Source organism: Channa argus, chromosome 15, assembly GCF_033026475.1.
Source record: "Channa argus isolate prfri chromosome 15, Channa argus male v1.0, whole genome shotgun sequence".
In the NCBI taxonomy this organism is placed as follows: domain Eukaryota; kingdom Metazoa; phylum Chordata; class Actinopteri; order Anabantiformes; family Channidae; genus Channa; species Channa argus.
In genome coordinates this window covers 6,051,141-6,062,248 of record NC_090211.1, presented here as the reverse complement: position 1 = coordinate 6,062,248, position 11,108 = coordinate 6,051,141, and the positions used below count along the sequence as shown (strand labels likewise).

The 11,108-nt window shown below is 38.2% G+C and overlaps 1 protein-coding gene across 4 annotated transcripts; it reads right to left on the bottom strand.

Moving 5' to 3' along the window:
- Positions 1 to 2,401: 2,401 nt before the first annotated feature.
- On the bottom strand, positions 2,402 to 10,830 carry LOC137099753 (uncharacterized). 4 transcript variants are annotated; one of them, XM_067476988.1, is made up of 6 exons: positions 10,391 to 10,830; positions 7,407 to 9,385; positions 7,021 to 7,114; positions 6,631 to 6,680; positions 5,280 to 5,339; positions 2,402 to 4,000 (listed from the first exon to the last, which is right to left on the bottom strand). In XM_067476988.1, the coding sequence occupies exons 1-5, from the start codon at positions 10,404 to 10,406 to the stop codon at positions 5,298 to 5,300; spliced, it is 2,181 nt and encodes a 726-aa protein (XP_067333089.1). In that variant the 5' UTR covers positions 10,407 to 10,830; the 3' UTR covers positions 2,402 to 4,000; positions 5,280 to 5,297. The 4 variants fall into 4 exon arrangements, with proteins under 4 accessions (XP_067333089.1, XP_067333088.1, XP_067333085.1 ...); XM_067476987.1 differs by having other exon boundaries at positions 2,402 to 4,003; positions 10,391 to 10,829; XM_067476984.1 differs by lacking the exon at positions 5,280 to 5,339 and having other exon boundaries at positions 2,402 to 4,003.
- Positions 10,831 to 11,108: the final 278 nt, after the last annotated feature.

Below are 11,108 nucleotides of genomic sequence, written 5' to 3'. Positions count from 1 at the left end.
ACAGCTGACTGGCAACAAACAGATGCTAATGTTAGCAGACTGTCAGAATAACACACTGACATTGCTAATGTGCTGATGTTTAGTAGGTAGTTAACCATGTTCACAGTGTTACTTTAGTGTTTTAGCATGATATCATTTCATAAATAAAATTAAACACAAGTATAACTGAGAATGAGGGAAACTAAACTAATTTCACATTTTTTTAATAGTACTTCCCAGCTTAATGTAACGTTATTGTCTAATATGGAATAAAAAAAATTAAAATCAGCCTAGTGTCTAATTATTGCTCCTCCATCTTCTTTTGTATGTCAGTGAATATGTACTTTTTGGAACCTTAATATACTGAACACCACACACTTTTATGAACACACAGATCCAAAAAGGGTCAATTCCATTAACTTCAAATACAATATCAAATCAAATTCTGCCTCTTTTTAATTAAATGCAGTCATTGAGCTAAAATCCTCTTCACTTAGAGCAAACACAGCGGCTGCTGCAAACCGCCCTGTGGAAACAGTGCATTAAAGATGCTCTCTGCCATGGTAACAGTCTCCATATGCTCACACTGTCTCTGGCTGCCAGTGTACTGCAGCAGGTGAGACAACCGAGTCTATTCTGAGTTCAACAAGAGGAGGTGAGATACACATTCCACATGTTGCCACAGGTTGATGCAGCGAGTAAATAAAGATGTGATGAAAAAGAGCTGCAGATGTTTCAAAACTATCAATACTACGAGTCAGAACAAAGACTATTTCTATTGAAGCAGAGCTCAGTGTGAAAGCTCATAGTAACTGGCCTACTTGAATGCATCAGCATAAAACTAAATAGATTTGGGTTTTAACCACACTACTCCCAGGTACTTTTAAGGTCACTCTCAGTGAACGTATCAATAGATTTGATCCTTCTGCACAAAATGACACATAGACAGTCAAAATGTTTATTGATTCAATATAGTGATATATTTTTCAGTCTAAGAAGCATAAAATATTAAATAAATCAAATAAGCAAATGTGTTGTTCAGCAGTAAGTTCAAAACACAAATGAGATGTGACAAAGCAACACAGAGAAGCTAATAATCTGCTGTCAATCATTTCTGAGGTAGTTAATTACTAAAAATTTCCTGGGTGTGCCTCGGGGAGTGGGTTTAACAATGGCAACATCTAAAATCCATGTGACCAATTGACAGAGAAATATAGATTAATAAACTGTACATCATCATCATTATAAATATTTTAAAATACTGTAGATGCCTTTATTATATACATATTTATAGTATTGTCATATTTTGTGTAACAAAATTCTGCAGGAGATGGATTTTTACCTCCAACCAACTAATGTTTTGTTTTGTATGACTATTTGGAGTTAAAATATACGTTGTGTGTTTGGCATTTCTTCCACTTAACAAACACTGTATTAAAGACATCATCACTAATATACATTTTGAGCGTGTGCACCAGTCTGGCCACTCCAGTAAAACCCCTGACAGACCCCTGGCAAATCCAAAACAGCTTGTTACTGTCAGAATATTTTGCCCTGGTTATCATAAAAAGTGTTATATCCATATTTTCAGAATAAGAAACCCTGAGGCAGATACTTGTTGTACAAAAGCCCACTCAAAGGCCAAGATATTGGAGTTTATCATTAAACCTCTAATAATAAAAAGAAACTTGCTGTATCAGTGAGGAAGCATTTCTTCACTGCATGAACACTGCAAAAAAGAAAATCTGCACAAGGCATCAGATTTAGTCTGATTCACAGCAAATATTACTTTAAAGATGTTTCTTTAAAAAAAACAAAAAAAAAACAAATCTGCTTGTTTCAAGAAGTAAGCTGCGCTGGAAACAAATCTAATAACAGAAACCTGGCAGATTTTTTTCACTTTGGAAACAGAATGATTCAAAGTTTGAGAATAAATCCCTTCAGAAGGTTGGTGATTTGCCAAATCCCAGACACACCACCTTCCTTGCAGCAAAAACATGTTGTTGATGTGTAGGAGCAGAAACGATTGTGCACAAGCACTGATGAGCCGTTCGGAGAGCTTTGTCAAACAACACCAAGAAAGGCTCATTAGGATTGTTAGTGTTGCCATTTTCCATTTCAACAGAAACAGAACAGTTTTTCCTGTTTAATAATTTAATAATTGAAAGTGCAAACATGAGAACAAGCTTTGACAACTTAGTTTAAACCTTTAAAAAAACAAACAAAAAAAAACATTTAGTGTCTGTGCTTTTCATCTGTCAAACCAGTAACAATTCATGTGAAGTGAAATACAAGCAATCATACAGAGATGGATGGTTAAAGCTGCACTAGGCGACACATGGCAACAAATACATTAAAGGGTGCATTCACCCAAATCACAAAAACATATTTTTAAAAATAACCCATTTTTGGAAAAGTTGGGACGCTGTGTGAAATGAACAAGTGCAGTAATGCAAAAATTATTTGATAACTACTGAGTAAAGTGGATGTTTTAAAAAATATTTGCAATAAATGTCTGTAAAACCACAATAAATGTCTACAAAACCGCTTGGGACAGTCCTTTCTTTCAATCACCATTTTTTAAGTTGATCAATATCAAAGTAATCCTGTGACAGTGGCAACGGTACATAGAAAGCAGCCTATGTTTATTAATGGTGCCACTTTATTAAAATGTAAACAAAATGAAGGGGTTAAATTTTATAGTTTGACTTTGAAGTACAAATATGACAAAGAATGGACAGAAATATCCACTGACATTAACACTGTTCCTGTCACACACACATAAAAAGGGCTTAAAAACCTCTTAACATACATTTGGAAAATTGTGGTGGGAGGGGAGGAGAGATCCAAACAAGGATTATTTACATTCTCAATTAATATGCTGATTATTGTCTTAATTAACTAGTTTTGTCTATAATCAATCAGCAAAGATTTGTTGTTTTTTTTAAAAATCTGTTTAAGACATTATATTTTAATGTTAAGAAAACAAGGAAGCAACTCTTCACATTTGGGCAGCTAGAATGAGTCTTTTGCTGCAATTCCTCCATAAATCTCTACCTAAACATATAATCATCAGACTAATTGCATCACTCGACTTATTTTCTAAAATGTGTTAAACTGTCCTTTTAACCCCACATTTCAGAATTTCTCTAACATAACTTAAAAAAAGAAAAACACAAAGCACTGAAAACGGACATGGATCTTTTTCTGGGTTCTCTCGTTGCCCTTTATGAGACATTTTGTTCTTCTTTTCAGTCTTAGGTTTCCACATCCTGTGAGCAGAGAACCACCTGAAACCACTGTTTCAATATTGTCACATTTTGTGCTCTCAATTTTGGCGGATGGGATATTTTGTTTTGTACTTTGTGATTTACACGCAAATTATTTTTAGATAGAAATATTGCTTAGTGCAGTTTTATATTAAATTTAAATTATTTTAGTTGAAATAAAAGAAGTCTATACAGTAAATAAACATAAATAACAGCTACAAATTATACTATAAATGCATTGTAGATAACATCTAGAGTACATGCATCTCAATGGAAATAAATAATGGTATGATTAAGTGATTATGGAAGTATGATTAGTAATATAAAAGTAGTACAAAAACTGTAGAAAGAAAAAAAGTGCCCTACAGTATATAAAGATATTATGCTCTACACAACATATTAAAAAGATAATTTATAGTCTAATATAATTATTATGTTCAAATAAACTTTGTGATGGGGTTAGGCCAAGTGTGGATCTTCAAGAAGAATAAATACACGCACACACATGCACACAGACCCCTACACAGACACCAATTGGACTGAGCCTAGGAGTAAGTGCCTGTGTTAAAGACTTACAGAAGAACAGAAACAGAACAAAACACATCTTATAAAAAGTGGCCCCTGGTTTGAACGGTCAGTCAGTCTTACCAGAAGGTTTGTTGTGTGATCGAGCACACACATTAATTAGTGTTACAAAACAGCAGAGGTGATGCCAGGCAGCTCATGTTGCACCCTGAGGAGATCTGTGGATCCTTCTGGGAGAAGCAACACAAATTCCGTCAGATGAGAATGTGCATTTTTTGACATTTAGTGATTTTATTCTGATGCATTTAATAACAGATTAAGCAATGAAGTGAAAATTGTTCACTCTAACATTGGATGTTTAGTGAACTGTTGGCTCTTAAAGTCGATATAATGGATATGAGAGGAATGGGCAGGCGTTGAGGGCTGAGCGACTTTACTAAGGGCCAAATAGTTCTGACTTGATGACATGCTCAGTGCAAGTACATTCATAAAGTAGTACGAAGGGGGGTACTGGAAGTAGTCCAATCCATATCAGCTCTACTATATAACTTTCAGGACTCAAAGGACCTGCTGCTAAAATCTCGTCCCCACAAAGACTAAGGACCACTTTTTCGAAGCTAATGGTAGTGAAATAAATAAAGCAGAGGTGGTTGTAATGGTTTGGCTCCTTAGCATTAGGTGGTCAAATCACTAAAGAGCTTTGTTACATCAGCGATAAATGACGAGGTAGATCTCACTAACAGGTCAGAACAAAGACTGGAATCAGAGGGAAACAACTTTCTTGGTTCTGTCCAACTAACAAAAATCCACCTACTGTACGAACACCTCTAAAGCTCACAAAGCACACACATTTTCTCATCTAGCAAACCAAAAAAAAGGGTTATCTCAAGCAATACGCAGATAAATTCATACAATTCTCTGTACGATTCTCTGTGTTTAGGCCCAGTGTCAGTCTCGGCTGCTGTGTGTCAATATCGTGGTTAATATTTATGAAATGTTTGATATTGTTTTTTTCCAGATTCCTAATTCAGTGTTCTTGGTGTAAGTGCTCTGCTCTAAGCTGTAACATGCTCGATCTGAACACTCAGAGAAGACACTGAAAACCCAGAGAGCTTTAAAAACCATCTCACAGAGGCTGTATTTAAACTCAGGACCACTGTACCCCAACAGAAGAGCTTCTTAGAGAGGCAAATCATCCGTAGAGCCTGTTACAACTCTCTTCAAAGGTAGAGTATTTATACTTTTACTGCACCAAGAAGACAACTGTTGACTTTGATCCAGACTGTTGGATCAAAGTATTTATCTGAATAACTTTTGTGGATTGGAGTCAGTGTGCAGTCATTCTTTCGTTCCGTTTTCAGTGTACATTCCGTATTTTGCTTCTCATTTTAATCACACAAATCAAATCAAACAGTGAGTTTAACAGTAATGAAACCAGCTTCAGTATAAAACACCTAATCTCTTTGCATTTCCTTTAATGTTTTAGATTCTAATAATAAAACGTACCTCCAGTGCCCCCACACGTCATCTCTTGTGTTTTCTGGTTACACTTATGAACGGTTTGTTCTGTTGGATACAAACACGCGTTAGTCTGAAATCAAAAAGGGTTTCATTTCACCAAGGCGAGAAATCTTAATCTGATCACGTGGTAAATGTAAACTAAAGTAAATTGAAGGGGGTATTTCTAGTACACGCAGCTCATTGGACACAGTGCATGATAAATCGGAAGGAAGTTCACTTTGTGAAGAGTTTGTAGACACCTTAACATTACACTTCTGTGTCATAAGTGACTTTGCTGCTCTGCTCTGTTAACAAACTCCTTTCTTAGAATTGTTGACTTTCTATCAGATGTTGAAATTGGCTGCAGGAAATTGCTTTCACTCAGCTGCAAGACCATTAGAGGGTTACACCACTGATGTTGCCTGCTAAACTCTGGCTCTCAGTCATCATATTAACTTATCCCAAAAGTTTTGATCTAACTGGGAAAACATTTTCTTGAACCTGGGTTTATGCCAGGGCACAGCTATGCTGAACCAGGGAAGGGTAAAACGCAAGCTGTTAGAAGCACTAAACTGTGTTCTCCAAAGGCAGGCATCAGTAACTACAGAAACTAAGGCAAGTTAATGAAAACATGCATTAGGTTTTCAGGCTGATGGCAAACTGGGCCACATACTTTAATGTCTTCATTTCAGAACTTATTTAGGCTGTATGCTTTATATCAAAAACTATATTTCTGCAGAGACCACGTGCACATGATGCACTCTGCCTCTGGAACTTCACTGAATGCAGAATCCACATTTTTCTGTAAATCTGGTATAATCAGATCTTATAATATAATGCAATATGAGACAATATCTCAAATTAGGGTTTTTGTGATTACAATTAGGTTTGAACTTACATCTAATTTTAAATAGTTTTTAGAGCAGCTGTAAACTTCGATGGTATTAGGAAATCACATTCTAATCACATATGTTAGGACTGTATTTTGTCTTTGTAAGTCATTTTATTATTAGGATTTAAATGGGCTCATCAAGATTAATAAAAACAGACCAAAATAGACTGGGGTATCCACCCTTTGACCATGTAATGCATCTTGACACATCATCTGTGCAAAGAGGCCTATTGCATTTTTTTTTTCACAACTACCAATAATAATTTGAATGTGCTGCTGCTGCTCCTTTCACTTTGCTACCGGCTTGTTTCTAAACAAAATGTCTTTACATCTTGTGTTTTTAATCATCTTCATAATTATGTCTAAAAGCTACAACAGTGACCCCCAGAGGCCATGAAGCTCCAAACCAACCAACAGACTCTCAAGCCTCTCAAAAACAAACAGGGTTAAAATGCTGATATTTACCTTGTGCTCAGGACATCTCATTGAGAAGTTGTCTTCACTGAGGACACAGCCTAAAACCACACAAACACACAGAACAGGTTTAAAGACTGAAGAAAAAAAACAAAAAAACATTACCATTTCAGTCTGACAGAGAATGGCAGCCTTCATTTAGGTCAGTGCCTGAAAACACTAGCAAAAAATAAAGATTCGTCATGTCAGACTGAGTGAGAATGACAGCCTTCCCACAAACATAAGAAAAGCACAAGTGACTCAAGATCTCACCCTTGAAAGCTCCATCACATTGAACATCATTTTCACACCCAGAAGTAACACAGAAAGGCAGAGATTTCAGAAACGCACAACCATGACATGAAATAATCATGAAAAGAGTAAAACCTTTGAACATCATACCTGACTGAATGGCACATCTGTAGTGATAATTTCTGGGACAGCCTTTCTGGAAACAACCCATTATTGCCCCTGTTCGTTGGCATGTTGAACATAACTGAAAAAGAGAAGCAGAAGCATCTTTCCGGACCTAATGTATTAGGGTCACAAAGAAGTCACAACATTACGACCACCTCTGTCCAATATGCAGTCAACCCTTTGAATGCTGCCCAAAATGGCTCTGACCTACAGAGGAACAGATTCTACAAGACTGAGGAGACAGAGTGATTCCTCAAATGGTCTCATATGTAACAACTTGCCAGGTATTTAAATTAGTTGTATAGAGTTTATTATGGATTTTGATAAAAGAAATAGGTTTATTTCAAAGAGCAGTAGTCCTTGTTACTCACAGTCTCTTGTGCAAGCCGGGCTGCCTCCTCTAACCCAAACAGCTTTCCTCTGACTAGAAAGACACCGGTGGACCAAATAACGCAGTCCTCATGCATCCAGCAATCATCCAGGTGAAGAGGCACCTTTGGGTGGGAGTGGTTCTCTGTTTCCAGCACAATTTTGCCAGCAGAGCAGTCATAAGCCTCACAACCACCACTGGAGGAATTTACTGAATGGTTATTAGTGATTCCATGTACATTGTCCCCCTCTTTCTGCTCAGTTCTGTAGTTCTGGTAGTCCCCAGATGGGTTGGTACGATAGTACGGGCCATGAAGGTCTCCGAGGCCAATCACGTTGGCCGTCTGACCGCACAGGCAGCACAGCAGTGCAGCCTGACTCCTGCTGTCTGAGCTGAGTCGACCCAGCTGGAAACAAGAGGTATTGGGAACAAATCCAGACAGAGACTTTGTGCCTGTCTGCTGTTGTCCTCTGCTGCTCCATACTGCTGTCTCCTCCTCCTGATAGTTGACAACAGTGCATATCCTCTTCTCCATGTGGACAAAAGGGAAAAAACTGTCTGATTTCTTCTCCTTTTTCTCCTCTTTAATGTTTGCATATTTAAGCTTAATTTCTGGCTCTCCGGGTGAAAACAGAGCAGACGGTCCAGTCTGAGTTTGCCATTTCCTCTTTCGTCTGCTGACAGTTTTTTTGTTTGCGGACACCTTCCTGCAGGTCTTTTGATGCTGCATGCTGCATTTTTGTTTCAGTTTGTTTTTTCTCAGTTTTTTTGTTTTACAAACAGTAAGTGACTTCTTTCTTTTGCGATTTATGCTTTTTGCATATGAACCTTGTTGGTGAGGCCCTTGGCCCCTCTGCTGTGATTTTGTCTCTGTCTGAACGTTGACATCTGACTCCTCAGTATTGCTGCTAACTCTCTGCGATACATTTGGCTGTGGGACCGACTCATCCACCTCTGAGCTTGACAACCTAACTGCATACTCTATCATATCATCAGAATCACAGCTTTCATTATAGATGCCCACTGCATCATTTTTAACTTGTCTCCTCAAGCTGTGACGAGACCCGCTGCAAGTAAATTGAGGCATTTCAGAGACAGATTTTCTTATTCTGTTACTTCGTCGTACTTCTCTGGGTGGAGCTTTTTCACCCTGATTCTGAGAAGGAGTTTCTTTTGCCAGACCCTTTTTACAAGGGGCATTTTTCTTGCAAGGAAAGCTGTGTCTTTTTTTCTTTTCAGTGATTGAAACTTCTACAACGTCGCTGTCATCGCTAGAAATATCTACAGGTGACTCAGCATGGTTGCCATAAACAGCACTGAGGTCTGACAGGAGGACTACAGGCCTGGTGTGATGAACAGGAATATCCAATGAGCTGTCTGAAGAGTCTTCTGAGTATGAGCTGTCGGGACTGGGTGTGCTCAAAGGTTGAGGTAGGTGATAGCAGCCTCTCCCTTCATCTAGTGAGGAGGCAGTGGGAGACAGCGGCTCCCCGATGTGCCTCACGCTATCTTGCATGAAGGGACTGCATAACAGTGGCTCCTTTGCTGAGGAAACAAGGAAAATAACATCAGAGCCACTGTCACTCTCCTCGCCACCACTGCTTTCAGGGGCTGTGGTGCCGGTTTGGTCAGGCCCGTAGAAACTCGGGTGCCACAGGTTGCTGTGAACGCCATCGTGATACAGATCCAGCCCTGGAGCTAGTGATGAGTTCATGTAGTTTCCTAAAACATCAGGAACCTGCTCCATGTCTCTGCAGTGGACAGGCCCTCCTGGCTGTGCGGAAAGAGAGTTGAAGGAAGACGAAGCTCTTGATGTGTACGAGGATGTGATGTCTGTGTTACAGCTTGACGGACGCCTGTGGTACCACTCTGGTTTCCGGGCCAGATCCATGGCTTCAGTGTGGGTGTGGGTTAGAGGGTTGTAGCTCTTTGACAGGTCCATAGCCATCAAAGATGGATCCTGAGAGGACACTTCCATCACTGCAAAACACACATGTCAACATTACTGCAGTATTTTTTTACCTATCAAAAACAGTCCCAGCAGTATATAACCAATTGTTGTTAACAGCATAATTAAAAAAATTAATGTGAACTAACTCAACAACTGCATTCAATGCGTTAGTCGTAAGGTTCTGACTGAAACATCAAAAAAACAATCCAAGCTTATAAAAAAAACTAGCTTCTACCGCTAGCTCACAATCACATATTTCACATTTTTAAATAACATTACCGGAGGGAAATATTTTCTTTTACCAGTTAGATAAGTAAAGTACTTAAGTATTTTAGAAATGGGCCACTTTTTTTTTAACCACAATTTTTCTTGAAAGGCAAAAAAAAAAAAGGTTAATAAATTACAGGAAATAGATAAGTTGTAACAATTAGCTGACTGTGATAAATGGTATAGGCTAATATTTTGAACATTTTATATACAATTAGTTTATTTTATATATATATATATATATATATATATATATACATACACACAATATATATTTCTATATTTATAGGAAGCTTTGATCTGTCCCACCAAAGTAACACATTTTAAAAGTCTTATTTCTTTGTTGTTTGACTTTCCAACTAGAATTTATATTAATTTCCAACAAAACTAATGTAGGAAAAAATTACATTATTTTAATGTCATTAAATCAGTAAACTACAGATTATCTTCTTCATTATTAACCGAAAAAAATGTCATACATTTGACATTTTTCTAATACATCTTCTAATGTCTTTTTTCGTCCAACTGTGTACAGTCAACGTATTTTTATTTTAATATTAAATAAAGAAATGCAACCAAATCTCACACATGTAATGTTAAAACAAACTTAGATGTTTAGAGAAAAAAACGGACTTATTACTGATCTTTAAGGGACTATCAAAAATAATTGAATGTTTCGCCTTTGAGTAACTGATTACTTCAAACAGGTAGGCCCGTTCAGATTTCCCTCCAGGACTCATGGAAAAGGTGAAATAACCTAACGTCACCTGTAAATGATGACATGTTGCCAAGAGCCGACGTGACGTTCTAATGAGTGGCTTTAAAATGAAAACGTACCCCTCAGGTGGCAACGGTTGCGATGGATGTCGCCGGGCTTTAGGATGTCACTTTCCCCCCTGAAACAGCTCTGGTAGCTGGGTTAGCTAACACACCTCTCCAGGCCCATCATCATCATCATCATCAGGACTGAATGTAAACAAAAGCAGCGACAGCCCGGGTTCATGCTAGCTCGCAAACTAGCTTGCGTTAGCACGCTAAGCTGTTTCCATACGGAGACGACAGGCGACACATTAACGAATGGTGCGCATTTGTGCTAAAGTAAAACTACCTGGTACTGACTACCCCCTGGCTACTGTTGGCATTTTAAAGTTCTCATCATGGATACCTTCTTCCTCCACAGTCAAGTCAGACTGAAGCAACACGCCGGAAGACAACCAGGCGCCTACAAAATAAAAGCTCCCCATTAGCAGCCGGACTAGTCCTTAGCTCCCAGCCTCATGTCATTTACCCATCTACTGCCTCTTCAGTAACGTTGCTCCAAAGGTTTCCTTTTGCTGAGCGGAACTACACAAATACAACTAATATGTGATAACTTTAAAGCCCGAATAATGATTTAGAAATGTTACGTCCACTCACTTGTGGGGCGGGAATGGCTTTATGGATACTGGAAACGTACCTTTATTTTGCAGAATAATTTGACAATCT